The following is a 13,793-nucleotide window of genomic DNA, read 5'->3' as shown; positions in this document are numbered from 1 at the left end:
ATCCAAAAAGATATATTTGATGCCCTGCTTAGATTTATTTTCTACTTATTAAATAAAGAATAGCACTATTATGTTTTGTATTTGAAGTTATAAGGTACGTTTATTTTTTCTTTTATTTGTAATTTAACTCTTTGTTTTACAGATGAGGGCAGAAGTGCAGTTGACCAAGCAGGTGGTGCACAGATTGTAGTTGACCATTTAAGGTCACTGTGCAGTATAACAGATCCCGCCAATGAGAAGCTCTTGACTGTCTTTTGTGGCATGCTGATGAACTATAGCAATGAGAATGGTAAACAAAACTGAAAACTTGCTTTATCTCTGGGGGAAAAATTAAAAAGAATCTTTACTATAGTGTAAAACAAAATATTTGTAAAATGACAAAGAATTCCTGACATTAAGCCAACATTAAGTTTTAAGGTTTCAAAAATACAAAATGTTCTAATTTATTAAATGGGAGTAGTTTTTAAAGGTTCACCCATGTTAATCAGTACCCAAACAAAAAACAGTCTGTGGTACACTTTAAGCTTTCTAGCTCTGAACATTCTTGAAATAAATAGTACTAAAAATAAATTGCATTGTGTTTATTGCTTTATATTAATATCAGAATTAGTTTAAAATGTAAATGCTGTGTATAAAAGTAAAATTATTTTATCTAGATACTAGATTGACTTGGAAGAATTTTAAAATAACTTTGATAAAATCTGGCTTTAGTAAAATGACATTTAGAGCAATTTCAGACAGCACAATTTATAAATTTAATAAAGTCTTTTAAACAGCAGCTTCTTTTCTCTATCAGGCATTTTTAGAACCTAGCAGCAAATGACATATCAACAGGTTTCAGATAGCTTATAGGGTTAAATAAATGAACATAAAAACAGTGATATTAAGGCATCACAGTACTTTTGTGTCACAAAATATCAGTCATTTTGTTATTTTATATGATTACTGTGTGGCTCAGACACTCAAATTGTGTTATGTTTTTGGCATGTAATAGAAATAAGGTCTTTGTGGTTTGTTGTACAGAAGTTTTTTAGTTGTGGTCTTTCTACCAAGATATTTCCATATTGAACATGCAATGTTACTCTTTATTTTCATGTGATCTAGAAACACAGGGACCCTTCTACATTTTTTTTCTTTTTTTTTTTTTCTTTCACTTTTGCTAATAGTGCAGCTAAGAAATATTCTCAGTAATTTTTTAAAAAGATAAGACTTGATCACAAATGACCACTGACATTTTGCCCTTGGTGTTAGTGAGAACCAGGAATGATGGGCTCTGCAGTGTGATTAATCGCCATGTCCTATAAGGGAAGAGCTACTGCTCCCATCTAGCCAGTTGTTATATGGCAGGTTGGCCAGATTCTACATCTTTTTATTTGAGGACGGGAAGAAGTGTAGCTTTTCGTAATGACATCTGATTTGTAAATGTTGTATTACATTTGTTTCCTTAACACTGTTGAGCTGAACATGAAGTGGCTTCAGGTCTCATTTTGCTAATGCATGAGCTTCTCAAAATTGTCCATAATAATAATAGTTTTTATTGAGCAGATGGTTATTAAGCTTGAGCTAATGACAAATGGTAGTGTTTACAGTATCAATTATTTCTATTCCTCCCACCCCCAGTAGAATTAATTTTGAAGAGAAACTGTCCTAATTATGAACAGGAGAAACAAAAAGGACAATGTCTGGGTAATTCATGAAATGAAGAGCAATTTCTTAAATAATCAACATTGATCATGAGTTTTTGAGTTGCATTAAGAAATTATTGGTTGGTTGTCCACTTTGCTTCATTCCCTATAACTTCATTTGGGCTGGGGTATTTGGGAAAGGAGGAAAGTGCTACATAGGAGAAAGTGTTTTTAGAAAAACAAAGGAAAGAAACTATTCATAAAGTTATTATAGCAGTTCTAGATGTAATAGAGTTAGTCTTATTATGCACCTAAACTATTTGTTAGTCATTTGAGAAAGCTGTTTAGAACTCTGTACAAAAGGTTATTAAATGGCCACATGGTCTTCAAGAAAACATTACTAATTCTCATCCAAAGGAGACAGTGATTGAATCAATACTATAGAGCACTGTGTATAGAGAGGTATACTAAGGAGGTAGTTATTAACAACTACCTGTTGTGTTGTTTAACTAGTGCATTGCCTAAATGCGTATTCCTAGGAAATAGCTTAGATACTTTGGAGAACTGCATTAACTTTTCTCAGAATATTACTGGACAAATAAATGTTCTGCTGTTTTGTTCTGCTGTTCCAAAAGCTACAATCTGAATGTAGCTTTTAAAGCTTACTAGTTAAAATATAAGCAACCTTTAATAATTTTAAGGGACAAATGTCAAACTTGTAACTATCATCATCATCATCTTTCCTCTGCTTCCTTTTTACTTTCTGTTATAAGCATCAATTTGTGAAGTGGTTCGTTTTCTGCCAAATAATCTTTGACTCAAGTTATGTCCTCCTTGATCTGTTTTGCATCCTTATCAAGCATCTTTATTGTTGTGTTCATTTACTGACTCTTTTCTGTAGAATTTGTGTTTAACAATTTAAATATAGGGTTTTTTGGGTTTTTTTTTACTACAGATTAGTTAGTATTGATTCTGTCCACCTAGATGTGTTCCTGAGACAAAAAATTAGAGCTTTTTGAAACATAAGAGGTACTTTTTTATTGGCACTGATACATATAGTTTATTTTTAAATATATTTACTGTTGAATTTAAGCCTCTGTTAATTTGTGCATAGAATATAATTGGGGGCCGGCGCTGTGGCTCACTTGGTTAATCCTCTGCCTGCGGTGCCAGCATCCCATATAGGTGCTGGATTCTAGTTCTGGTTGCTCCTCTTCCAGTCCAGCTCTCTGCTGTGGCCTGTGAGTGCAGTGGAGGATGGCCCTGGTGCTTGGGTGCCTGCACCCGCATGGATGACCAGGAGGAAGCACCTGGCTCCTGGCTTCGGTCAGTGTAGCTCCAGCTGTGGTGGCCATTTTGGGGGTGAACCAACGGAAGGAAAACCTTTCTCTCTCTCTCTCTCTCTCTCACTGTCTAACTCTGTCAAATAAATAAAATTTTTAAAAAAGAATGTAAGTGATAAAAATCTACTCCAGCTTAAAACTTAACTCTGCCTTTAGAATGAATAACCTAGGCATTACCCATAAATAAGGAATTATTCCCTAATTCTGTAGATAAAATTTTTAAATATGCAGATAAGAAAGTATTGAAAAGCATCACAAAAACCTTCCAACATTGTTTTCCTTGAAGACAGACGCATTTTCATCAGACTGAGACTTAGGACATCTTGATACAAATACTCTTGTCCAGTAGGTGAAACTCAGAGCATAATTTTTTTCAATCCATTAAATTGAGAATAAAACAAGTTTTCTAAACAAATGCAAGCTGGACATATTATGAAAATATTTAATAAAGACTTTTTTACTATTTGATAACTGTATACATACATAACACATATATATATAAAATGAATTACACTGAAAATTTCAGTTTAAGAAGTCTTTTAAAAAGTCTGTACTTTTAAGCTATGAGCTAAACTCTTATTTCCACATTAATGAAGCAATTAAAACTTTTTATATTCAGACAGGTAAGTGTGGAATATGTGAGATAAAAGTTATATTGCTTAGCCAGAGAAGTTATGTCAATAATGTTGTATAAATGACATCATATTTTTAAAAAGGCAGAAATAAAACTTTGTCTAGGAAAAATCATTTTAGATTTATCCATTTTGGAAAATGATACCTGTTTCATGTTGCCAAACACACCCTGAAATTCTGTGATTCTCGAAAATAACCTGAATATCTGATAGTTATGGCTGTAAAATGCATGTTAACAAGGCATTCAATTTGAGAGAATGTGTTGAACTTTCTTTTTTCTTTTGTTAAAAATTGAAAAATTATATTCTGTTAACAAAGAACTCATTTAATTATAGATATTTATACAAAGATACTTCATAATTATACAAAAAATGGAATTAAAAGATAAGCTTATTTTGGTATGAAAATTGTGAAATCTATGCATGGTTTCTTAGTAATGTACATTTTCCATGAATTTTTTTGAAGACCCTTAACATTTCTCATTTGTTCCTTTTTTTTTTTTTAAGATTTTATTTGAGAGATATAGACAGAGAGAAGGAAAGACAGAGAAATGTCTTCCATCTGCTGGTTTACTCCTGCAGCTGGAGCTGTGCTGATCTGAAACCAGGAATCAGGAGCCTCCTCTGGGTCTCCCACATGGGTGCAGGGGCCCAAGGACTTGTGCCATCTTCCGCTGCTTTCCCAGACAATCAGCAGGGAGCTAGAAGGGAAATGGAACAGCTGGTACTCAAACTGGTGCCCATATGGAATGCTAGCACCACAGGCAGAGGCTTAACCTACTGCACAACAGTGCTGGCCCCTTATTAGTTTCTTAAATATCCTTTTACAGCTTTGGTAACTCAATACCAAAACACTGCCATGAAGACTAAACATTTTCTTTAGTTACCCAGCTGTTCTGGGATTAGGTCCTGACAAACCCCCTCATAACTTTTTTTAAAGATAAATAAATTAAAAATAAAATCTTTTTTAAAGATTTTATTTATTTGAGAGGTAGAGTTACAGGGCAGGGGGGTGGGGCTTGACAGAGAGAAAGGTCTTCCATCCGCTGGTTCACTCCCCAAGTGGCTGCAATAGCCGGATTTGGACAGAGTTGGGCCCACCCAAAGCCGGGAGCCAGGAGCTTCTTTGAGTCTCCCACACGAGTTCAGGGGCCCAAACACTTGGGCCATCTTCTGTTTTCCTAGCCCATAGCAGAGAACTGGTTCAGAAGAGGAGCAGCCAGGACTTGAACCGGCACCCATATGGGATGCCAGCTCCACAGGTGGAGGCTTAGCTCACTATGCCACAGTGCCAGTCCTCTCCCCCCATAACTTTTCAATATCATGCTTCCAAAATGCATCTACCAAACATTGTAGTTAAGCAGAACAATGCATTGTAGTGTGCTGGTTGCTTACCTCATGGTTGTGTGGCTAACTCTGAACCATGAGTCACTGCTGCTACACAACATCATGAGAATACTGTACCTCATATTGCTAGCTTGGAAGAAGATCATAGTTTGAAATATGGTTTCTAGTGATTGAAGATCGCTTTGGCACCATTATAAAGTCAAAACTTTTAATCAAGCTTTTGGTTAAGTCACAGTCGGTATTACATTATTTTAGCACATAGTGGTTTAGAAAATACTGACTTTTCTGGATTTATAGTATAGTCTAAGATTTTTTAATTAACAAAATTAGTACTTGGAGAAGAATAATGTTATTGGAATTGGATTTTCTTCATTAAGTAAGTTAGAAGAATTATAAACTCCTTCTCACTATATTAGTGATATTCTCTATCCACATACATGGTAGTAGCAGAAAAGGGCATTGAAAAAATAGTGATAATAACAGTGATCAGATCTGCACTTACAACTTTCCAAGAGTTGGTCGGTAGCCTTGAGAAATGTGCTTATGTACACGTAAAAGGTTTGAATAAAAGCGGCCGGCGCCGTGGCTCAACAGGCTAATCCTCCGCCTTGCGGCGCCGGCACACCGGGTTCTAGTCCCGGTCGGGGCACCGATCCTGTCCCGGTTGCCCCTCTTCCAGGCCAGCTCTCTGCTGTGGCCAGGGAGTGCAGTGGAGGATGACCCAAGTGCTTGGGCCCTGCACCCCATGGGAGACCAGGAGAAGCACCTGGCTCCTGCCATCGGAACAGCGCGGTGTGCCGGCCGCAGCGCGCTACTGCGGCGGCCATTAGAGGGTGAACCAACGGCAAAGGAAGACCTTTCTCTCTGTCCCTCTCTCTCTCTCACTGTCCACTCTGCCTGTCAAAAAAAAAAAAAAAAAGGTTTGAATAAAAGCAAACTGGTAACATAAAACAATTCAATAGAGACCAGAAGAGCACCTTGTGGAGGAATCTCTTGGTGGTCACCATCACTTTGTTACAAGTACCCATAATAAAGAATTATCTGACAGAAAACTCTATAATTAGTTTGATTTTTTTCTCAATGCCATTGTGCTAGAGATACAAAATGAAGGGAAATCTCTTATAACACTAAAGCAAGTTATAAATGATGATAAGCACTTAACACAAAGACCAAAGTTATTTGTTTTATATGTAATCCATGCTATAAGAGAGAAAAAGCAGAGATAATAAACATGCTTTCAGGAAAAGGAAAACTCATTCCTTCTAAAATTAATGGGTACAATCTGTGATTTCTGATCTGTATTTTTATATACATTTATATGGTTTCTATAAATAAAGCTAAGTCTTCTCTCATACCTTAACTCCCTATTATTGAAAGAATAATTTCTCTCTTCTTTTTTTTTTTTTTTTGTATGCTTCCTGAAATCTCTCTTGGATACATGCATGATAATTTGTTTCTTTGCTGTCTGCAGTTAGAACTAAACCATGGTTGAAAGGAGCCTATCTATTATTTAGGAAATGCAACTTCTGGGATGTGTTATGGAGTCATAACACTTAATTTTTCACTATTGAGCTCAGTACTTACTGTTTAGGCTTTAAAGTGTTTTCTGTCCTCTAATTTAAAGATCATTTAATATGAAATTAATTTCAGCCAGTACTTAATTTCAACCTGTAAAAACAAATTTCTAATCCTGCTGTTCATTTTCATAGTGAACACATTCAAATAGCTTGGTTTTGTTTTATTTTTCTTCATCCTTAAAAATAGAGGAGTAGAAATGAATAAGAATGATCCTGATTAAAAATTAAAATGCTTTTTGGCCAGAACTCCATATTTATCCTTATGTTTTAAGGGTTATTACAGGTGAGAAAAAACATTTCCTAAATGTTAGAAGTTTAGAGAAATGTTTGTTTTACATGAATGAGGAACTGTTTCCAGAGTTTACTTACTGTGTGTATAGGCAATTAATAATCCCATATATTCCCTAAATAGCAAAAATCATTTTGTGTAACTCTGTAAGTATAAACAAAAAAAAAAAAGAAAATTTAAAATGTAAAACTATCTTTATCTTTGTAATCATGGTCTTTTTTTTTTAACTTAAAGATAATTCTCCAGTATGTTATTTTAAATATATTTTTGTTTACTTGTTTTCTTTGTTTATGAAGATATGTAAAATGTACTATTAAGTACATCTTTTGAAGCCTAGTTTGTCAAATTAAGGACATTTTATTGTATAGATGAGAAGTTGTTGGTTTTTTATTTTTAAGATTTATTTATTTATTTGAAAGGCAGAGTTAGAGGGCGGGAGGGAGAAATACACATACACACACACAGATTTTGCATCCGCTGGTTCACTCCCTAAATGGCCAGCCAGAAGCTCAGAACTCTGAGTCTCCAACATGGGTGGCAGGGGCTCAAGTACTTGGGCCACCTTCTGCTGCTTTCCCAGGCTCCTTAGCAGGGAGCTGGATCAGCGCCTGTGACTTGAACTGGTGCTCATACGGGATGTGTTACTGGGCTTCTTTATTTATTTATTGTTCAAACTATTTTTCTTTATTTACTTTGCCTATCATTGTTCTCTTGTAAATGTTTTTTGAATTTTAACAGTTTGCTGAAGCAGGTTACATTCTTAAAATCTGCTACAAATGGCATTTTAAACAAGTTGTTTGATTGAAAGAGCAAGTATTTTGGTGCCTCTTGCTAACTCTGTTAAACCACTCAAGGGTAGCCTTTAGCCGTAATCCTCCTAGACAGTTACCATAATAATACTCTTATTTAAAGGGCAGTTGGAGATGCTGGATAATACTTGGTTCCTAGTAGAGATATATCAAACACATATTTAATCTTATTCCGGGCCGGTGCTGTGGCGTAGTAGGTAAAGCTGCCGCCTGCAGTGCTGGCATCCTATATGGGGACTGGTTCGAGTCCCAGATGCTCCACTTCAAACCCATACATAGCTCTCTGCTATGGCCTGGGAAAGCATGGAGGATGGCCCAAGTCCTTGGGCCCCTGCACCCACGTGGAAAACTCGGAGGAGGCTCCTTGCTCCTGGCTTTGGATCGGCACAGCTCACTACATTGCAGCCAGCTGGGGAGTGAACCAGTGGATGGAAGACCCCCCCCCCCTCTGCCTCTCCTTCTCTCTGTGTGTAATCTGACTTTAAAGTAAATAAAAAAATCTTAAAAAAATATTATTCCACATGGTCAAGTATTGGTGGTAATATTTAGCTTTGGCCATTATAGAATGAACTTCTAAATGCAAGAATCTGAAATTTAACTCAGAAAAAAATAAAATCATTCTTAAATCTTTTTATCAGTGACTTTAGTAGCTTAATACTTAAAGTATGAAATTAAATTTTTGCATATTTAGTATTGTCATCCTCTAAGTCACCTCTGTGATTATGATAGCACTTTGGCATGTAATACTACTTAGGAGCCCACTTTTGACTGGGCAGTGGAGGAGCAAAATATATTTGATGTTCCTCATTCTGTAACATGGTTTTCTTTTCTGTATGCCTGTATTAAAAATGACTAATCACAGATGTTGCTGAATATTGTTTTCAAGATTTTCCTTATTGTGAAAATTTAAGGTAGGACAACTAGCTTTCTGATTTTTACTTATCCTCACTAGAAGTAAAGAATTCCCACATGGGACTTTTTAATTGAAAGACTCATGGCCTGACTGGGATTAAGTAACTTAAAAATAGTTCCTGATGTTTATTTTATGTTGTAAACTCTAAAGAGAATAGATGATATAATCTCTATTGTTTGGCTTTTATTTGATTTTTATGTGTAGTTTACCATCATTAGTTATTGGTATATTTAAATATTATAATAAATATATACATTTCGACTGAATGATAGAATTTCAACATGTGAGCCAAGTAGATTTTCTCTATATGTGAATTGTTTACTTGTATTTGCCATTTTACTTTCTTCTAAATTAAAAATTCTTTTTAGAGATTTGTTTATTTGAAAGGGAGAAAAAGAAAAGAAAGAAGGAAGGAAGGGAGGCTAGTGGTCTTCTACCCATTGGCTGGTTCATTACCTGAATACTTGCAACAGCCTTAAGTCAGTCAGTCAAAGCTGGGATCCTGGAAGTCTATCCTGGTTTCCCACATGGATGGCAGGAACACAGATATTTAGACCATTATATGCTACCTCCCAGGCACATTAGCAGGAAGCATAAGGAAGCACAGAGTAGCCAGGACTTAAACCACGGATGTGGGTGTGGGCATCCCAAATGGTGGTTTAACCTACTGCATCAATTCCTGCTTTCCCACATTCCCCACCTCAAGATTCTGTTTTATTGTTGATGACATGATGGTATCAGCCATGATATGCATTGATCCTGTACAAAATTTTAGGTTCCAGAAAAGACCTTGAAGTTAGCATTGAGCTGAGGCTAAAATCTGAGGTGAATAATAACCAAATACCAGTGCATCTCTGATTTAGGCCACTTAGAAAATCTATTCAGAGAAAAATTGAAAACAGAAACATGTATAAATTAACTTTCATAAAAATTAGTAATCCTACTTGATAAGTAAAATCTAATACTCAACTGTGTTCTTTATTGAAAAAACTTGGCCGGCGCCGTGGCTTAACAAGCTAATCCTCCGCCTTGCGGTGCCAGCACACCGGGTTCTAGTCCCGGTTGGGGCGCCAGATTCTATCCCAGTTGCCCCTCTTCCAGGCCAGCTCTCTGCTATGGCCCAGGAAGGCAGTGGAGGATGGCCCAAGTCCTTGGGCCCTGCACCCGCATGGGAGACCAGGAGAAACACCTGGCTCCTGGCTTCGGATCAGCGAGATGCCCCGGCCGCAGCAGCCATTGGAGGGTGAACCAATGGCAAAAAGGAAGCCCTTTCTCTCTCTCTCTCACTATCCACTCTGCCTGTCAAAAAAAAAAATAACTTAAATACTATTTGAAAACCAAGGGTACTGGCTGGTATAGAAATTCTTTTGGGTATGTCTTTATATCCCATTAAGAAAAGTTTTGTGTTGCAAACAGCTTCTGTGTAATTTTAAAGTATAAAACTAAATCATGTTTCAGGATAATTAGTAAAGTTTTTTTAGGCCAGTATATCCTTTTGTAAAACAGATTTTTCTGTTTTAAACATGTCTGTGAGGTAAACGTGTTACACTATAAGCTAACCTGGCCTTTAGGTTAATTTGCTTTACAAATATTCAAGTGTAAACCTAACACTGACTATAGGTATGGGCTTTATCTCAGCAGTGCTATTTGAGAGCAGAGATTATTGGTTTCTGTTATTAAGATCTACTTAAACAAAGTGAGCAGTAATCTGAGAGGGAGAGAAATTTGTTTAAAGTATAAGAGACCTGGTTCTTTATTAGATGAAAGCATACAGTTTTCTTTAGTAAGAGTAGACATATTTGAAGAAATTTCTTTTGTAGCAGTATTGACTAAAGCAAGAGCTGATGTGCAGTAAATAGTTGAACCTGAAATGATATAGAGAGGAAATTACTACTAGATTAGGACATGATCACTTTAGATATTATTGGATTCAGAATAGTATATAGATGGGCTTCTTACAAATAATAAATCACTTTTCTCATGTCTTATTGTTTTTTGCTTTGGGACTTTTGCTATGGTTTTTGCTGTCATTACAATTTTGTCATTTTTCAAACTTTTACAAAAGAGATTTTGTTACATAGAGACCTTTATTTTCAGAACTCAACTTGAATTTTCTTTCTAAACTTTTTTAAAAATTTGAGAGGCATGGAGACAGAGAACTGTCCAGTGGTTCATGCCCCATATATCCCCAGAAGGCAAAATGGCAGGCCAGGGCTTAAGCCAGGAGCTAGGCACCTAATCTATGACTCTTCATGTGGGTGGCAGAGACCCAGTTACTAGAACTATCACCACTGCCTCCTAAGGTCTGAACTAGCAGGAATCGCCAGGTATTGAGCCCAAATGCTCTAGTGAGATTTGCTGGCAGCTTATCTGATATCTTAGTCACTAAACACCCTCGCCTGAATTTTTTGGGTTTTATTGATTTTTTTTTAAGGATTTATTTATTTGTTTGGAAGGCAGAGTTACAGAGAGGCAGAGAGAGAGAGAAGTCTTCCATCTGCTGGTTCACTCCCCAGATGGTCACAATGGCCAGAACTGTTCCGATCAGGAGCCAGGAGCTTCTTCCAGGTCTCCCACATAGGTGCAGGAGCCCAAGCACTTGAGCCATCTTCTACTGCTTTCCCAGGTCATAGCAGAGAGATGGATTGGAAGTGGAGCGTCTGGGACTCGAACCGGCGCCCATATGGGATGCCGGCACTAAAGGTGGCAGCTTTACCCTTTATGCCACAGCGTCAGCCCTATTGATGACTTTTAGATACCAATAAATATATAAATATATTGTCTTAAGCCTTGAATATTCTTAGTACTAGTAAATCTCAATTTTCTCCCCCCTTGGGAAATCTCCATGTTTCATTGTAATGTTATAACCTGGTGCATAAAGGAGTAAGCTGGGTACAAAACACATCTTCATGTTTTATATAAAGACTTTTAAAATAATGATTTGAAGTTAGTTTGAAACACTAGGTTTAGAATAAAAGTTCTCCACTTTACTGACCAACAAAATGATACAAAAGGAAATTGAAAAGGAAGTCTTTTTACTTGTCCCTGTACGTTTGTGTTTATGAAGTTTTTAACGGTCGTATTCTTAGTAGCTGTATTTGTCACTTTCCTTTTCAGTGTTAACAGTAGAACTGAAATATGCATAAACTACAAAGCTCTACTTCACTTTTACATTGTTTCTAATTTTTAATTTTCATGTCCCATTCTTGGAAAACATTAAGTCAAAGGTGGTTCTCTTCTGTCTTTATTATGCCCAAATGGTTTTTAACCAGTTTTTACTCTAGCTTTTCACCAAGTCTTAGATTTGTTTGTTTTCACTCTTTCGACTCATTTGGCTATAGATGAGGTTTTTAATTCAACCTATAAATATTGATATTGTATCTTTACATTTTGAGTCATATACATATTATATATTTATACTAATGTAGAGACTGTACTTTTAATTGTATATTATTTTGACAGTTTCACCCTTAAGTCCTATTTACCAGTAAGCTTAATAACTTATCATATTGTCTATAAAGACCTTAGGAATAAGATAAACATGTTATAATCTTTTTAAGAAGCTTATTTTTAGTGATTAATCAAAATAACTTCAGTTGAGTTACTAGAATTCTCAGCATACTTTTCTGGACCTATAATCTAGTCTATACCAATGTTTTAGACATTAAATTTAAAACTCAGGGGGAAAAAGGTTCCTCAACTTGAGATCTTCTCTCCAGATCTCCATTCTTTGGAGTTCCCATGAGTGTGACCTGAAGAACTTGGAACCATTGAAATTCAAATGTAGGTAGGTAAGTGTTCACACCAGCGCATGCGTTGATTGCCTTATATTTCTTTGTATATGCATCTGTATTGCACCCCCTCAGTTTCTTTCTTCCTTTTCCTCCCCATAGATCATGTAGGGCCTGTGTCATCCTGGTATTACATAATTTTGTAAATCTGTATTTTGGTCAGTATTTGTCTGTGATGTGTGTCAGGAACAATTATGAAAAGGTCTTCAGACATTTATGACATTGTACTGTCTAAATACTGTCTTCCACACATAAGTGTCTGCTATGTATGGGCCTGGGTTGCTTTATTGTGAATTGCTATGTTTGTTGAGCTCTGATAAGCTTTTCCCTGGAGTTGCTGGTATTCATTGAGGGATGCAAAAGTCATAGTCTTGTAGTTGTTTCACTTACTCCCTTAATTGTATCTAGGGATTGTCAATTTTTCCTGGTTCTAAAAGAATCTCTTTTTGTTAGTCTTTCACTTAAAATTCACTCTAGATATGAGTGTTAGCTGCTACCCTTTGAAAAACATTCACAAGCTTTCTTTAATATCAGTTTAACCCACTCAGACAGAACCCATACTACATCCCCATTCTACTCCTTCACCCCCTACCCCCAAAAAAGAGTTCTTCCCCAAATAAAGAAGATGATATGTTTAAGTACTTTATTAAGGTCATTTCTCTAAAAATATCTGAGCACCAAAATCTAGAATTTTTACCATGCTTTTAATTTTTATTTCCTTCTGTCTTGTTATCACATCATTGAACTTCAGAATGTCTTTTCCATGTTTTCTTCACTGTCCCCCCACCATCTCTGATGGAAATTAGGTAGTCTTTTGACATTGGATGCTAAACTTTTGGTCTCAAGACTCTTTCTACACTTAAAAATGATTGAAAATATCAAACAAGTTTTGTTTGTGTGTATCAGTTACATCTATTGATATTTTCTTTATTGGAAATTTTAAATGAGGCAAAGTAGTATTGGATTTTTTTTAAAGATATTTATTTATTCGAAAGGCAGAATTACAGAGAGTCAGAGGCAGAGAGAGAAGTCTTCCATCCTCTGCTTCACTCCCCAAATGGCCACAACAGCTGGAGCTAGGCTGATCCAAAGCCAGGATCCAAGAGCTTCTTCCAGGTCTCCCACGCTGAAGCAGGGGCCCAAGGACTTGGGCCATCTTCTGCTGCTTTCCCAGGCCATAGCAGAGAGCTGGATGGGAAGTGGAGCAGCCAGGACTCAAACTGGTGCCCACATGGGATGCCGGCACTGCAGGCGGCAACTTTACCCACTGCACCAAAGTTCCAGCCCCAGTAGTATTGGATTTTAAAATAATAAACCAATTATATGTTAACATAAGTAACATTTTTATCAGAAAAAAAATTTTAAAACTGAAAAATAACATTTCACTGGGATTGCATGGTTGTGAATAAATAGCTACTGATACAGTTAGGTGCCACTTCTGGGTTCATGCTGAAGTAACAGCAGTTT

The 13,793-nt window shown here is 36.3% G+C and overlaps 1 protein-coding gene across 4 annotated transcripts in view; it reads left to right on the top strand.

Annotated features, from left to right (window-relative positions):
• The window catches only part of RAP1GDS1 (Rap1 GTPase-GDP dissociation stimulator 1), a 177,343-nt gene that overhangs the window by 118,772 nt on the left and 44,778 nt on the right, over nt 1–13,793 (top strand). For 2 of the 4 annotated variants that reach the window (XM_062199845.1, XM_062199844.1), the window contains exon 5: nt 143–289. The exons of the other annotated variants lie outside the window; for them this stretch is intronic. In XM_062199845.1, the coding sequence (XP_062055829.1) occupies nt 143–289 (147 nt within the window). The remainder of the gene's footprint in view (nt 1–142; nt 290–13,793) is intronic. 4 annotated transcript variants of the gene reach the window in all.

The sequence above is a fragment of the Lepus europaeus genome, chromosome 8 (genome assembly GCF_033115175.1).
Source record: "Lepus europaeus isolate LE1 chromosome 8, mLepTim1.pri, whole genome shotgun sequence".
NCBI classification, from domain to species: domain Eukaryota; kingdom Metazoa; phylum Chordata; class Mammalia; order Lagomorpha; family Leporidae; genus Lepus; species Lepus europaeus.
The sequence above is the reverse complement of the archived record's forward strand: the minus strand, read 5'-3'. Positions and strand labels throughout refer to the sequence as shown.